The sequence below is a fragment of the Zootoca vivipara genome, chromosome 5 (assembly GCF_965207765.1).
Source record: "Zootoca vivipara chromosome 5, rZooViv2.hap1.1, whole genome shotgun sequence".
Classification (NCBI taxonomy): Eukaryota; Metazoa; Chordata; class Lepidosauria; order Squamata; family Lacertidae; genus Zootoca; species Zootoca vivipara.
The window spans coordinates 70,437,153-70,454,376 of record NC_142588.1 but is presented as its reverse complement, the minus strand read 5'-3'; the positions used below and the strand labels follow the sequence as shown (position 1 = coordinate 70,454,376).

Genomic DNA, 17,224 nt, shown 5'->3' with positions numbered 1-17,224 from the left:
TCTCTCAGCTTTCCTCCCTTTTTCCTGCTCCACATATTCACAGTGTGATCTTTCCAGACCCCTCTATCTGTGGCCGTCTCAACTGGCAATGCTGAGGATGAAGCCTGGAGCCTTGTGCACAGAATGTAGGATGCTCCCCTTTACCCAGATTTAAGTTTGAGGAAGCTGTTCCAGTCTGTCTATTTGCCCATGGCTGCTGATGCCTCCTCCTCCCGTGTTGACCACAGGAGAAAATCCCATCAGTTTTCAATGGATGCTGGTATTGGACAACAAGGAGAGGAAGAGACAGAGAGAAACTGGGGACTGGGGACTGTAGTTTGCTGAGTTAGAAGACCCCTACCCCCCTTTCAGAGCTACAATTCCCATAAACATTGTGAACAGGGAATGGGTGTTACACCTACTGTGAATTGTGGCTCTGTGGTGGTAACAGGAGTTTCCTAACAACTGTCAGCACCCTTAACTACGATATGTTTTCTAGGATTCTTTGGGGAAGACATGACTGTGGTACAGTGCTTTAAAAATATATGGTGCTGATGTGGCCTCACTAGACTAAGGGCTTCTACAGGAGACTATACTGTACCGTATACCCTGGTTATACGGCTTTTAAAGATATTGGAGATTTGTCATATGAATATGCAACCCATCATAACATGCTCCTCTGCATTAAGCTAACACTGGTTTGTTCAGTGTTAGCTTAATGCAGCTAATCTGATAAATGTTCAGATACAGTCCTACACTCCTTGAATATGAATGGCCAATTCTTTATGATCAAGGAGTGTGGTATGTGCCTACAGTAAACTGCCTCAAAGGTTTTTGCCTCTTGGATGACAAAACCAGCCACACTTTGAACCAACAAATTGTAGGCCTATCTTGAACTGGCTTTCTCCCAATGACATATTTATCAAAGAGACTTAAACTGATTTATCAGTCGTTGGTTGCATCAGCACCTTACATTTCCTTTACCTGGTGCATTACCTGGTTACCTTACATTACCTGGTGCAACTGGACTTCTCCGCGACCCTTCCCCTCTGCAGGGAGGTGGGACCTATTCGGATGGTCCGCCCCCGCGACTTAATGGATCCAAATGGTTTCCAGAGAGTGGTAGGGGATGTTTTATCCCATGTTGATGGCCTTTCAGCCGATTCCCTTGTGGCCCGCTGGAATGTGGAGTTAACCAGGGCTATTGACTGTTTGGCTCCGAAGCGCCCTCTCCGATTGCATGGAGCCCGAACAGCCCCTTGGTTTTCCCCGGAGCTGAGGGCGATGAAACAGTCGTTGAGACGGCTAGAGCGCCGGTGGCGGAAAACGCATTCTGAATCCGACCGAACACGGGCTAGAGCTCAACTTTGAGCCTACCAAGTGGCAATGGCGACGGCGAAGAAGACTTTCTTCACCGTTTCTATCGCGTCTGCGGAAAACAGCAGCAGGAGACTGTTCCAGGTGGTTCGCAATCTACCCGAACCACCTTCGTCATCGGGGCCTGGTAGGGACCCCAATATCTCCTGTAATGCTTTTGCAAAGTTTTTTGCAGATAAAGTCGCTCAGATTCGGGAAGAGGTAGACTCCACCGTGGGAGCAGGGCCGGGGCGGGGGAGTGCTAGAGTCCTGTCTAGTCAAGTTGTGTGGGATCAATTTCAATCTGTTACCTCCGAGGATGTGGACAGGCTGCTTGGACGAGTGAAACCAACCACCTGTCTCCTTGATCTCTGCCCATCCTGGCTTATAAAAGCTAGTCGGGAAGGGCTGGGCGATGGGCTCCGCGGGTTGGTGAATGCTTCTCTCTGTGAGGGAGCCTTCCCAGACCCGCTGAAAGAGGTGGTTATTAAACCGCTTCTTAAAAAACCGTATTTAGATGCAGCCAATATGGCCAACTATCACCCAGTCTCAAATCTTCCATTCTTGGGCAAGGTGATTGAGCGAGTGGTTGCTGAGCAACTCCAAGCACGCCTGGAAGAAGCGGACCATTTGGATCCCTTCCAGTCGGGGTTCAGACCTCATCATGGGACTGAAACTGCCTTGGTCGCACTGGTCGATGATCTCCGGCGGGCTAGGGACAAAGGTAAGAGCTGTTTTCTGGTCCTGCTGGATCTCTCAGCGGCTTTTGACACCATCGACCATAACATCCTTCTGGACCGTCTAGAGGGTTTGGGAGCTGGGGGCACTGTTATACAGTGGTTCCGCTCCTTCCTCCTGGGCCGTGTTCAGAAAGTGGTGGTGGGGGAGGAGTGTTCAGACCCCTGGCCTCTCACTTGTGGGGTGCCTCAGGGTTCTGTCCTCTCCCCCATGCTTTTTAACATCTACATGCAGCCGCTGGGAGAGATCATCAGGGGGTTTGGGCTGGGTGTCCACCAGTATGCAGATGATACCCAGCTCTACCTCTCTTTCAAATCAGAACCAGTGAAGGCGGTGAAGGTCCTGTGTGAGTGCTTGGAGGCGGTTGGAGGTTGGATGGCGGCTAACAGATTGAGGTTGAATCCTGACAAGACAGAAGTACTGTTCTTGGGGGATAGGAGGCGGGCAGGTGTGGAGGACTCCCTGGTCCTGAATGGGGTAACTGTGCCCCTGAAGGACCAGGTGCGCAGCCTGGGAGTTATTTTGGACTCACAGCTGTCCATGGAGGTGCAGGTCAATTCTGTGTCCAGGGCAGCTGTTTATCAGCTCCATCTGGTACGCAGGCTGAGACCCTACCTGCCCGCGGACTGTCTCACCAGAGTAGTGCATGCTCTGGTTATCTCCCGCTTGGACTACTGTAATGCGCTCTACGTGGGGCTACCTTTGAAGGTGACCCGGAAACTGCAATTAATCCAGAATGCGGCAGCTAAACTGGTGACTGGGAGTGGCCGCCGAGACCACATAACACCGGTCCTGAAAGACCTACATTGGCTCCCAGTACGTTTCCGAGCACAATTCAAAGTGTTGGTGCTGACCTTTAAAGCCCTAAACGGCCTCGGTCCAGTATACCTGAAGGAGCGTCTCCTCCCCCATCGTTCTGCCCGGACACTGAGATCCAGCGCCGAGGGCCTTCTGGCGGTTCCCTCACTACGAGAAGCCAAGTTACAGGGAACCAGGCAGAGGGCCTTCTCGGTAGTGGCGCCCACCCTGTGGAATGCCCTCCCACTAGAGGTCAAAGAGAATAACAATTACCAGACCTTTAGAAGGCATCTTAAGGCAGCCCTGTTTAGGGAAGCTTTTAATGTTTGATTGATTTCTGTATTTTAATATTTTGTTGGAAGCCGCCCAGAGTGGCTGGGGGAACCCGGCCAGATGGGCGGGGTATAAATAATAAATTTATTATTATTATTATTATTATTATTATTATTATTTCAAATGGCATCATACCACTTTAAACAGTCTTTGTTCCAGCCCCACCAAGAATCTTGAGAACTGTAGTTTGTTAAGGGTGCTGAGAACTGTAATTATCTATAGCATTTCCTAACAACTCTCAGCACCCTTAACAAACTACAGCTTGCAGAATTCTTTGAGGGAAACCATTTAAAGGGGTATCATAGTGCTTTAAATGTACTGTATGGTGTGAATGTGCCCAAAGTCTAAATGTGAATCTTTTCACCAATATATCGTCTGCAATAAGGAGCCAAGTTAATTAACTTTCCTATGAGAAATCAGCAATATTCCCATTATTTTAATATGTGCACACATATTAAAAACATTTATAAGAAAGCTCATCACATGTAAAGAGAGGCCTCAAACTGGACCTGCCATCTCTCTTTATTGCTTCTTAATATAACATTTTAGCTTGGATATTTTCTCATTGAAAGCCTTTCCACATACATAATTTTCATTTTGCTTATTGTCCTTGTTATACTTGTGCTTAGTTTTATTCAATGCCACAAACCATAACCAATCGTCACTTTTTTAAAGTAACTTGTTAAAGAAAAGGTTTGTTGAAGTTGTTTCATATTACAAGCATTTCTACAGAACAATATTGACAAGAGGGGATGTTCAGTTTTAAAACATAGAATCATAGAATTGTAGAGTTAGAAGGGACCCCAAGGGTCATCTAGTACAATTCCCTGCAATGCAACTCATTTAAATAAACAGCAAGTTCCATCTTCAATAGTACGTTTGCAAATCAATTTTATTTTTTTAATTTGCTTTAATGAGCTACACTTTCTACTAATCAAATTGACTAAGGGTGCAATGCTATAATCAAGATGCAATGGCTAAGGAGCTACAAGATATGGCAAAAATGCCACCACTACACCATGATAACTCTCTACCGGCTTATCTTCCCCATATTGTAAAAAGGGTATAGGCAGTGCTATTTTTCTAGAAAAAGAGGTGCCAGAACTCACCATGAATGCATCCCTTGTTCTCTTACAATGGCAATGGCGCCCACCTGAGAGGTGCCGGAATGAGGTTCCAGTAAGTTCCGGCTGAGAAAAAGCCCTGGGTATAGGGTTGTTGACTGCTCCCTAAATTTAACTGAACCTGCATGCTACACTACCGTGTTTCTCCGAAAAGAAGACACCGTCTTATATTTATTTTTCCTTAAAAAAAAACAACAGTGGCTTATTTTCAGGGGATGTCTTATTTTTTATTACGCGTCCAGCCTTGCCTCTTCCCTGGGGCCCTCCAGAACTGCGCCTATCACTATGTCTTATTTTCGGGGCAAATGCTTAGAAATCCTGCTCTGGCTTATTTTATGGGTATGTCTTATTTTAGGAGAAACAGGGTAACCTTAATACAGATGTCAATACTGAAGTTTTGATACACAAAAACTACCACTCAGGGACCACTGTAAATGTACGGTACTGGGTCTTATTATTTGACCAAATTTAAGGGATTAGAGAAGGTCTAATTCCCCAGCAAATTCCCCTCATCTCTTTGTGAAGCCAGCTTTCAATTCTTGATTTCTAAATTCTAATTAACTGCAAACTCTGATTAGTATTAATCATGTTTAACAAAGGAGGTTCTCATATAATTGTTAACCATGGCATATGCCTGCAGAGGAAATCAAGGGAGACTGTGCAGGAGTGGGGACAGATTTTGATAAGGGGTGTCCCAGTCTCACACCTCAACCTTAGTATTTTAATGAAGGCCAAGGAACAGGGTGTTATAGCTACAGCTGCCCTCATTGTTTAGTATTTTTAACTTCCAAGTATAGTAATACATAAGAACCAGAACAGCCTACCCCCTTCCCAAGATCTTACCTTGCAACTCCAGCAAATTAAATTCATCCTCAACAATTAAAATGTAAATCAATTAATCAACTAAAACTTTTGTTGATTGCTCTACTAACAGTGCAAGCCTAAGCATGTCTAACCAAGTAAGCCCCAAATAATTCAATGGGACTTTAGGATTGTAGCCTGAATCAATTAGTAGTCAGAACCTCAGTTTTTACTTAGAAGTCAGTCCCGTTCAGTGCAATGAAAATTACTCCCTAGAAAGAATCCTTATGATCAAAAGCTTTTAATTTACAGCCCAAATTCCAACAGGAGTTTGGGTAGTCCCTTATAATAAGGCAAGGACTTTCAGACTACGCGTTAATAACACACTGACATAAAAACTTAATTTCACAGCAGTTCCTAAAATAGCACTTTAAAATCTTGATAATTTGTGCACTATGAAAACAGCATGTATCATATTCATTAAAAAAGGCTATATAACATTGTAATCTTACTGGTGATTACTGCATCACATTAGCTCACAAATTTCTGATATATAAAACTTTTCAGATGAAACCTTAAATATAAACAATTCTTATATTAAATAGTCTCTCTATACATCTCCACATTGGTTTATATAAATTATCTCTGTTTTACAGCTACTAAATTCCATTAGTCTGTAAACAATGAGGCATTCATTGTGTATATCATGGCAGAAAACATTTGTAAAAAAAAAAAATCTTCTTTATTTTATTTTGTTCAGTCCTCTTCCCATCAAGCAAGCAAAGACGGTCATCACCATTTTTGGCTTCACTTCAACCAAGTCATCCGGCAGGGCATATATACAAGCACCAATTTTCCGAGCAACTGATATAGCGTATCTTGGAGAAAGAGAAAAGTAGCATTATTCATCTGGCATTGACTAATGAGATATAACAATGTTATTATTGTAGCATAGCCATTATTTTGTTGCATTGTTTATCAAATTCGGGCTACCCTGAACAATTAGCATATCCATTTCCCTTGCCTATAAACAATTTGCAGCCATAGATGTGAAGCAAAATATTACCCAACTGCTATTTACTTACTATATTGCTCCACCTTCCAGTATAAAATTTACTGCAGGGGTGGGTGAACTGTGGTCCTCCAGATGTTGGCTTACAACTCCCATCATCCCTGATCATGGACACCACTGGTTGGGACATATGGGAGATGTAGTCCCACATCTGGAGTGCCCTGGGTTGTAGTATAAAACTACTATACTCAAATAATAAAAGATAACATGCAGTAAAAGCTAAACCAATAAACAAACTACAGTGGAACCTCGCAAGACGAATGCCCTGCAAGACTAATTTTTTGCAATACAAATGTGTCTTGCGATCTGATGGTGACTCGCAAGACGAATTCATTTTGCAAAAAATTCGTCTTGCGAATCGCGGTTTCCCATAGGAATGCATTGAAATTTAATTAATGTGTTCCTATGGGCAAAAGAAGAAATTTCAATGCATTCCTATGGGAAACCACAATGAATTTTTCGCAAAACGAATTGACTCACAGAACGAATTAAATTCGTCTTGCGAGGTACCACTGTAATAGCATAGCAGAGTCAAGCATGTTAGCAGCTTATACTTAAGAAGTATAAAGATGGTTTTAGCTTGCTTCCAGAAAGAAAGAATCTCAAAGGACCAACTTCCAGGAGAAAGAGCAGCATATTACTGAAACCATACCACTAAAAATAGCATTTTATGTGCTTTAAAAAAAGCCAAAAGTTAAGGGGGGGGGGTTGGTCAGCATTTCTAAAAACTTTTAAGACAGTTCCTATGTGCAGCTTCCTATGACTGATTTAGAGCTGTGGCATTAAAGCAGGCATCCCCTACCTTCGGCCCTCCAGATATTTTGGACTACAATTCCCATCATCCCTGACCACTGGCCCTGTTACCTAGGAATCATGGGAGCTGTAGGCCAAAACATCTGGAGGGCTGCAGGTTGGGGATGCCTGCATTAAAGGGAAAGGCATTCAAAGTAAAAGGAAGAAATTGTATTTGAGCACTGGATTATGCTACCCATGAAAACTCTGCTATCCCCCTCTTTGGATGAGCAAGAAGCTTTCTCTGAGCTTACAACAGTTCCAATATCATTTGTAGATATAAAGCATGCTGAATCAGTGTTCCTAACACTTGATACATAGCTCAGCAAAGAGAAGCAGGTTGACAGTAACACTGTAATGATTATCTGGGCCCAACTGAAGGGGTTTGGATGCATCTTTTCATGTTTATGAGCCTGAATATATACCCCATCATCCCAGTCTCCTCATCCCTGATTGCACTGACAACAGCACACTTCATTAGATGCATGAAGTTAAAATATACAGACAGGCAGATATGAAACAGAGGGTATTTATCTGCCAGCTGAGAATAACTCTTCATGGATCTGAAAAAGAAGGCTCTTGTCCACAGTAGCTCATAGCGTAACACTGTTAAGTCTAAGGTGCCACAGACCATTTGTTCTTTTTTTATGTAACAGAGTGGGAATTAGTTGACATTTACAACTAGCCATGTGCATCTGGGCTGCATCAGAGCCTCCGTGTATAATAAAGGAAGAAATATTCTGCAAAGACTTACTTAGCATTGTTCAGTTTGTCTGTTTCAGAAAGATCTTCCCTCTTGACCATTTCTGGACGGATTGCTTTTGGCGCAATAGCATCTATTAAATCTAGTACAGGTAAACTAGTGCTTATGGATTTGTCCTGGAAGGAGAAGGTATTGAAAAGTTTCACTATCATTAATGAATGGATTTTCTTTAATACTCTTACCAGTATTTTCACCATGTAGCTCCCTTCTCTTTATCCACTAACTCATTGATAAATAAATCCTAATATAGCAGTGTGGCAGCTAAAACACAGTGTATGTAATAATTGCTGAATCATGAATGGTCAAAGTCATGTTTTTCAGTACTGTTGAATTTTCTCCTATGTGACAAATGACCTTTTATAACTGCTGCTTCTTTTCCCATGATAAAATATCTGTTATGACTAAGTAACGTTTTGTTATGAAATCCTATCAAAAGGTTTTAGAAAAATTTCTTGCATCTCCCAGAATAATTCTGTACATTTGTGGATAATTTTTCAGCTTGAATTTCTTCTATGAATAGGATTTCCTTCTACTTATTTGCAAGTGGCATGATCTGCCTATTTCTAGAATCCTAATACTGTACTACTTTGAGCTTGCCCTTGAGCATTGCATTTTCTTCCTGGTTACTGAAACGCACTTCCTCTCTGCCTTAAAATAGCCGACCCTGCTCACCTCCTTCCAGCAGTTAAAGCAGATGGGCAGTCAAGTGCATGACATCAAGGAATCAGCAGGAGGCACCAAAGAATTAGCTTTACTCAGCATGCTATTCCTACCAGGCAGTTTAAAGCTATGATTTCAGACTTGTTCTTACAGCTTCTAAGTACCACGATGCATACTGTGCCCTTAAACCCAGCAATGTTCTCCTATCTCAACTAATTAAGCTGATGTATCTTAATTAATGAACTGGCCATAAAATCCCATTCTAGTGCTAATAATTGTGGATTACGTCTGTCCATTATTACTCTTCTTTCATTCTGTGTACCCCATGTTCCAATGCCACGAGACCACTTTCTAAAATAGAAAAAGACTGATCTGAACTCTGAAAAATATTGGCTAAATTTTCATGTAACATTTATTTGACACTTCTATTTTCACTGGTGAATGGCAAAATCTTCAGAGAACTACATCGGCTCAAGGCCTAATGAAACTGATATTGCAACCAGGCCATTCTCAAATGTTTCTTAAAACCTTATGGAAATGTTGACGTTTTATGAAGCAGAAACAGTTTTATTCTCAACCACACCAAACAGATTTCAGTCTCTTTGTTAAAATTTGCTCCATCTAGTGGTTTTAACATCATATTACAAAAATGTCCCAAACTGCACTCCTGCCTCAAACAGGGATGGATGTTTAATATATGGTACCATCCTGAGGTTTTAGGATTACTGATTAAGTTGAAATCCTCCTGTCACATGCTAAAATTACTTCATTTCCATTAAGCAAAATTTCTGCTAGGTACATATTAAAAGTTCGTTACACATATGGATTTACACACACACACAATCTTGTATCTATATTAACATGAGTTACTATTATTTTGTAATCTAAATATTGTACTGTTTTTATGACATTCATAATCTATTTGCAGCTATTTATACACAACAGTTATTATACAATAACTAATGCAGAACCCTTGCTACAGATCAATTCCCACCAAAATAATTATGTTTCTGATTGATTCACATTTCCTTTCTCTAGAGTGTCTTCATTACCTTGAAGCTAGTTATTGAAGTACTCTTATTTGCATTTGCAAGGGTCTGATTCACCCATTTAATAATAACTGCATCATTTACTTTTTCCCCCTCACCAAGGTCCGACAGTACATTCAAAGTGTACCTGCAATAGAAAGAACACAGTATTTGCAGCTGATAAGGAATTTAACAATTCCTCCGTATTTTCCTGGCAACGTGTTAAAAACAGTTACAAAATACAACTTTCATACAGAAAAAAATTATAGAAAATGTGTTTGCATGGAGAACAGAAAAAGCAGGAGGGTTAATAGCAAGCTGCAGCGTTACTGAAATTGACACAGCAGTACAGTAAAAGGTAAAGTTACAGGTAGGTTACAGGTGTTGGTCTGAAACAAAATAATAAAATAGAAAAATTCCTTCCAGTATCACCTTAGAGACCAACTAAGTTTGTCATTGGTACGAGCTTTTGTGTGCATGCACACTTCAGATAAAGGTAAAGGACCCCTGGGTGGTTAAGTCCAATCAAAGGCGACTATGGGCTGTGGCGCTCATCTCACTTCAGGCCAAGAGAGCCGACATTTGTCCGCAAACAGCTTTCCAGGTAATGGGGCAAGCATGACTAAAACGCTTCTGGTGCAATGGGACACACTGTGATGAGTGCCAGAGCGCATGGAAATGCCGTTTACCTTCCTGCCACAGCAGTACCTATTTATCTACTTGCACTGGTATGCTTTTGAACTGCTAGGTTGGCAGAAGCTGGGACAGAGCAATGGGAGCTCATCCAATCACACGGAGTCAAACCACCAACCTTCCAAATGGCAAGCCTAAGAGGTTCAGTGGTTTAGACTTCAGCATAAGCCAAGTGAAGCACAATACAGCCCAGCTGCTTTGTGGCAGATAGAGCCAAAAAAGAGTAAACATGAGAGAGAATCAGACGCAGGGCAGGCACTACTGCCGCTAGTCACATTGGGAAGCATCTTATAGATCACCCTTAGGGGCTTAAGGGTATGTCTGTTTGTGCATGGTGGGCAGTAATTACAAACAAGGGCTGTGGTATGAGCTGAGGAGCTTCATTCTTCTCCTGCCTGCTCTCTGCTCCAAGTTTCTCCAGTTGTTTACTGAATTTTGTTGCTAAATAGTTTTATGCTGTGATTCCTAATTCTGTAGCATATGACCTGTGCATATATTCCAGATTTGGATAAAGTCACATTCCTAAACTATACCCATGGATTTTCTGACAAGACAAACACCTGAAAATAATTTATCTGACTTTACAAATAAAACTGCAGACTGGTTGCAAACAAATGAAGAACATATATTGGTTTTGAAAACATTTTGGTTTTGTGAGCTATAATACATCCTCACCTTCTCATTAACTGCCACACCAGTGCCAATGTCAACGTTGGGTTGCCTTCATTGAGGTCCTGTCCACCAATCCCAACCAATGAGAATCTGGCCTTTGACTTCCCCAGTTCCACTGCATAGTTACAATTTTCAATCTAAAAGAAATGACAAATCAAGTTCAGAAACTATTTGGAACCATGGGCGTTGCCAGGATTTATTGGGGGGGCTGGCTTTATGTTGGGGCAGCAGAGCCAAGTTACCTGCAATGCAATTGGCCAGTTAGTTAAGTATTTTTATTTATTTACTTGATTTGGGGGAGGCAGGGAGGCAGCTGACTATGCCCATGTTTGGAACTATCATTTATTAAAATATTTTAATTGGAGCAAACCAACCACAACACCAGTGCAGCAAGAGAACCCTATACCAGCAGATGAATGTGTTTAATTTACATATGTATGGTGTGATGCGTGTTGCTTAGGCATGCGGTTAGACAAACTTCATCCAAATCTTCAGAAAGTATTAGCTTTTATTAATATGAATCAAGGCACAGAAAACCTAGGCATACACTCCTAGTGAAGGACTACTAGGGAAATACAATTTGGCTATTTTAATACTCTCACCTGTGCTGGCAAGCATTTCCAACCTTTTTTTCTTAACGGAACTGTGCAGCACACCTCCCTTTCCTAAGAACATTATCTAGCCATCTGTAAACAATAATAAGTAAACACAGCTCTAAGCTCAACAAAAAGAAAAACATCTAGATCAGCTAGTGGCACCAGAGGTCATTGGTCCACCACTTAGGATGCAATTACTAGACCCCCTTCCTCAAAGGGCAATAGCCCCTTATACTGGCAAAGTCAAGGATCTGCCTTGAGATGTCACATTTACGGGGCAGCCCTCTTTCAGCAGGCAAAGCACATGCCTCAGAGGTCACAATATCACCTTCAGTAGTGTCACCTAAAGGAATGTCAACTGGACTATCCAGATGGTCGCCCTGTTCTGCAGGACTAGAACCATCTTGCACTAAGCATGCACCCACACTGGTTTCAGATACTCCACTTTTGAAGTGTTAAATGGGACTCGTTGTGCTAGTACTTGCAACCATGGTGAGTCACCACTTGATACTCTCCTCATGGCTCATCAATAAGCAGAGTTCACAGCTGCCCCCTCCCTTTCCAGCCCACTATGAATATGAGGGTCTTGGCTTGAAACACCTCGCCACCAATCCCTGGGGATAACTGAACGAACTTGTAAAGGAGTTCTAGACTTGGCCTCACTGGCTAACATTTTCATCCAAGTTCCCATTTAGTTTAGTGATCTTCAGATGAAGTTGCAGGAATGATTAGTAGAGACAGTTGCCTGCAGGTAAGGAAAGCACATCCCCACTGGGTGCAGCCTGTCCATTTGCCTGCCATATCAGATTATTATTATTAAATTTGTATACTACCTTTCACCTGAAGATCACAGGGCGGTTCATGACACAGATGGCCCTAACATGCCTACTTCCTTTTTTTATTATTGAAAGTTTTATTAAACAAACAAGATCTTAAAATACATATAATACCAACGAACAAACATTCACTAAATTATAGAATTTTTTTTAAAAAGAATGTATAAACAGAATACTGAACAAAACAAAAAGAGAAAAGAAAGAAAATTAATAATGTAACTGAAAAGAAAAACATACAGATATCCGATATGTAAATCGACAAAAAATAGAAGCTTCCGACTAACCCCATTGTACTAATTTTGCGATTAAACTATTATTTACACAGTTGTATAGAATTGTTTTTCTTTACCTTAAGTTGACTTTGTCTAACAAATACATTATATTGCATAGCTCATTCAATATCTGCCAATAACATGCCTACTTCCAATGACTGTAGAGGCCATAGAGTGCTGTTTTCCTGCAGTTGTATCAATAGTTGTACAATAATGCTTCTACCCTGGCTTTGTTTGATGTTGAGAGTGTCTGTATCCTGTTCTGTGCAGGTGACTGAGTTTCGTATGCTTCATATGTATGCTCACCTACCATATGTAACGCAGGGGGCCTTTTTTTTTTTAACTATACTTGTAGACAGTGGTTTGGTTTCACTTTCTTGCATAATCTGTTTTGCATTATATCTGCCTTACATGTGTTTTGAGTTCTCTGCTATGGATGCATTCATTGTTCCTGGCTTTAATAGAAGCCTTGAGGTTTTCAATCTGTCTTCTACATAAACATGCACGTGTGAAACTTGAACTGTGTGGTCTGCGATATGGTTTACTTTTCTTGGGTGAACTGCTCTACATATTTTCTGAGTTTTCTGCCACAGATTCACTGATTGATATTAATGGCAAGGACAATCTCAACATTCCCCTGATGAAACATGCAAAATTTCTTAATAATATCCTGCATGTGTGTGCAACTTGACACATGTTCAGCAAAGTTCAGCCACTTGAGTGACCTGCTCTGCATATACTTTTAGTTCTGGCTCCATGCTTGTGAAACAGCTCCAAATTCTGTTGCATTCGACTGATCTGTGTTGGCCATTTATCATGGTTATATCGCTCAGTGCCTGGACACTTGTAAGTTCATTCAGTACCGTAGGTGAAAACTGCATTTTCTGTAGGCATGTATCCCTCTGTGACATGCATGCTTCATCCCAAGTGAAGCATTTGCTGAGGTCCAGTCTAAGGGCCACACCAAGAAACTTATTTCAAGAGTTGTAACCGTATTAATACGCTACCTTAATCAAGGGTGAATAATTCAGGGACACCAACACCATTTATGATAATGCAGTTCAAGCAAATGGCTGCGGAGTCATTGCGATTTCCAAAACAGACACTTTTACAAACCTTTTTCATGTTACCCCCAAGTGCAGGATACGGTGGTTTGTTGACATGGTTCCACTGTACAGGCACACGAATCATTTCATAGAGCTGGAAGATTACTAAAGCATCAGCAAGGTCACTGGCCAGTATAGGGAGAGGGAGAGAGAGAAAATATATATATTTACACAAATAAATTATATGTTCCCTGAATGCAGTCAGTAGTGTATCCAAGTAAATTTCTGGGGTTTTCATTGCTTGGTACTCCTCTTTTCCTCCTAAATTATTTACTTACTTATTTACTCACTATCTCAGTCACTGAGAAAATATATATATCTCAGTTCTGAATCATAGAAAGAATAGAATTGCAGAGTTGGAAGGGTCCAGGAGGGTCATCTAGTCTAACCCCCTACAATGCAGGAATCTTTTGTAGGGTTCAAACCCACAACTCTGATATTAAGAGTCTAAGGCTCCGCCAACTGAGCTATACCAGCCTATCATCTCTAATGATCAGAAAAACAGTATTTTGTTATGTGTTATCATTGATCCAAACAAAACTAAGTCCTATCAATTACAATATTTTCCAGTGAGGGTTACATCATGGATCAGTTAAATGGCCAGAGTCAAGAATAAAAATATTACCTGTACAAATGGTTAATGTAAGGAGTTACACCCAAAGAATTCATCCAGTTTCGGAATGTTCTTTCTTCCTTACTTTCTCCTATAGCAAAGGGTACAAAATTTCTTAGATAACACATTTTATATGTGCCATTAGTCTTAAAGAATATAAAAGCAATGTATCTTTTCCTAAGAAATAATCTCTTCTGATCTGGCAGTTAAAAGCTCTGGGTACAAATAGAACATAATCACAAAGCAGAAGAGGTGTTTCCTCTTTCTATAAAAAAAAATAGTAATTTCCCATGACATCGGGTCTGGGTGGGCAGTACTATCTAAAGAGGGAAAACTCTTTAGATAGTAAACTCTTTAGATAGAGATGTAGTTGGTGAGGAGTGTAAAAACTTAAAATCATAAAACCAAATTAAAAGTACTTAACATATCTGTATACCAACACTAGTCCACAGAAATTTGGAAAGTATATAGGGGGAAACAATATTTCCTACTCTGCAAGCATAATTTGAGTTTAGCAGAGATACAGGCTACCTAATGCAATGCTACCTAATGAGTACACTGAGGGAGTACACTGAGGAGGCAGACTGAGGGGGCATTTGAACCTTGGTCTTCCAAGTCCAAGGCCCCTACTTAATTCACTATACCACACTGACATTGCTACAATATTATGCATGTAAGTTGATCAACACCATTTTCATGTTAAAGTTCTAACTCTGTTTATATGGCATATATTTAGAACAGATGAACTTTGGGAATTCTGCTGTAGATGAAATTATGTGGTGTTTGATTTCCACAGAATTAAACTGTCCTTACTGTTTTGATCAAAAGCGTCTGATTTTGGCTGCGTATGCATCATACATTTAAAACCAATTTAAAGCACGACTTCCCACAAAGAATCCTGGGCACTGTAGTTTCACACACACACACACACACACACACCATTCCAAGTTACAATTCCCTGCACCCTCAACAAACTACAGTTCCCAAGATGCTTTGGGGAAAGTCATGTGCTTTTGATGTATGACATGTATGCAGCATAGTATTTCTCAGTGGGGCTATCTGTGACCTGCAACTATTTAGAATCAGGATAGAATGAGATGGTTGAGACCCAAGGTGGGAAAATGCAGAATGTACCACTTCAAACTGCAGGCAAGGGATCCCTATATGAAGAACTCCCTGAAGATATAAAACTAGCAGTACAGGGAATGATCTGGTGAACAATCTGTCTCACTGATGTGCAGTTTTTATTGCAGGGTGATGTTTTTACAAGGGTGAACATTCATAACTAGTGCATCCCCCCCGTTGCCTAAAATACTACTACAGCCAATTCTATCTTTTCTGCATTCTTATCACATTTTGCTACGTGTGTAGACATAGCAACTATTTTTCTCTTTATTCTATATTACTCTGCCCTTCTCTTTCATTTGTGCTCATTAGGAACCAGCCTATATAAATATTATACTATGCCACTGTATATAATCTTAATTATTACTTTTTTAAAAAACAACAACAGTGACATCGTACACATGGCTACTTATCTAAGTCCCATTGAGTTTAATGGGGCTTTTCCAAGGTAAATAGGTAAAGGATTGCAGCCCAATTCAATATGTGATGTGGAGAAATTAAATATATAAACAATGCTGCCTAATTTTTATGTCTGCTAGTTTTTCAACATATTTTAACCAATTTCATGTTGTGAACAGTGAGCCAAAAAATAAAAATTGCCTTATGTGGCAACCTTATACAATTCTTTCCTCAAGGCCGTTTCTGCTCAAACTGAGAAACATTACATTTTCTCCATATGCTTACTTACTTGAGAATACCTTGTGATTTTAAAATTTGGACTACAATGTATTTTGGGATCAATGATTAAAATGAGTTATGTTGATATGCTTGAGATATTTTTTTTTTTAAAAAAAATCTCTAACTCAAATGTATTTCGAACATTTCACAGATAACTAACAAACGCTTCCAGGAAAGCTTATGACTGAAAGCATAGGAAAGGAAATATGTAGAACTTCACTCAAAGTAAGAATTTAAAAACTGCATGCTGAACAATGCCAGAAAAATCCACTCTAGACCAATAGGAGCAATAGCGTGCAAGTTGAAAGAACGTACTTCTGATTAAAAGGAACCGAGGAACTAAGAATAGCACACTGTATTTAATATGCCACTCTAAACTGGATTATTCGTTAAAAAGGAACCTAAGAATTCTTAAGCTTTTCACCTTTTTGAAAACTGGCCAGCTTTCCATTAACCCCCACCCCCCACCCTTCCTTTTCATTCTGGAGACACAGACTAAATTTTATGTAATGGAAGGGACAAATAATAGAAAACAAAAACTGAGCTGGACCATATATATAGCCAACATGCCCTATGGCACTTCTCTTTGTGTGACTAAAATATTATGCAGCAGCATTATGCCAATAGAATAAAGAAGAGAGGGCATGAGTCACTGAACAATATGGCACACCTCTCTCTCTCTCTCTTTCCTCTCTCAGTGGCACAATGCTAGGTACAATTTAATTTATCAAAAGGCTAGTCAGTAACAACACATCCCACAATCTTTCTGTGGAAATAGAAATAAGAATCTTCGGGCATAATTGCCAGCTCTTGTTTCTCTGTGACAGCAAAAATCCTTGTTTATCCATCACCAAATACAAAATCTAAAACACTAGAGCAATAGCTTGATGCATGAAAGGCCCCAGTGTCTAAGCAGTGTGGGAGAAATACTACTGGATGCTAAACAGTCTCACCACCAGTAAGGCAGACTATTTTCCCTTCAGTCAATTGGTCCTATTCACAGTTGTATTTGTTGTCTTTTTATCATGCCCTTCATCACAATGTGATGACAAGGTGGGTTACAAACAAGATAAACAAAATAAAGCAATCTTTTAAATAATAAAATAATAAAAAATATAGCACTGCTACAACTCCTCCTTCTCAATGCAAATACCAGTAACGTCACACTTCTATATCATTAAATGCCTGG

General features: G+C 40.4%; 1 protein-coding gene across 2 annotated transcripts in view; it reads right to left on the bottom strand.

The window, feature by feature from the left end:
- Positions 1-4,078: 4,078 nt before the first annotated feature.
- PLS1 (plastin 1) overlaps positions 4,079-17,224 on the bottom strand; it is a 50,363-nt gene continuing 37,217 nt past the window's right edge. For both annotated transcript variants that reach the window (XM_035133116.3, XM_035133119.3), the window contains 6 exons: positions 14,245-14,323; positions 13,630-13,744; positions 10,813-10,946; positions 9,469-9,592; positions 7,748-7,872; positions 4,079-6,007 (listed from right to left, as the gene is read on the bottom strand). In XM_035133116.3, coding sequence (XP_034989007.1) covers positions 5,872-6,007; positions 7,748-7,872; positions 9,469-9,592; positions 10,813-10,946; positions 13,630-13,744; positions 14,245-14,323 — 713 coding nt within the window. In that variant the 3' untranslated portion in view covers positions 4,079-5,871. The remainder of the gene's footprint in view (positions 6,008-7,747; positions 7,873-9,468; positions 9,593-10,812; positions 10,947-13,629; positions 13,745-14,244; positions 14,324-17,224) is intronic.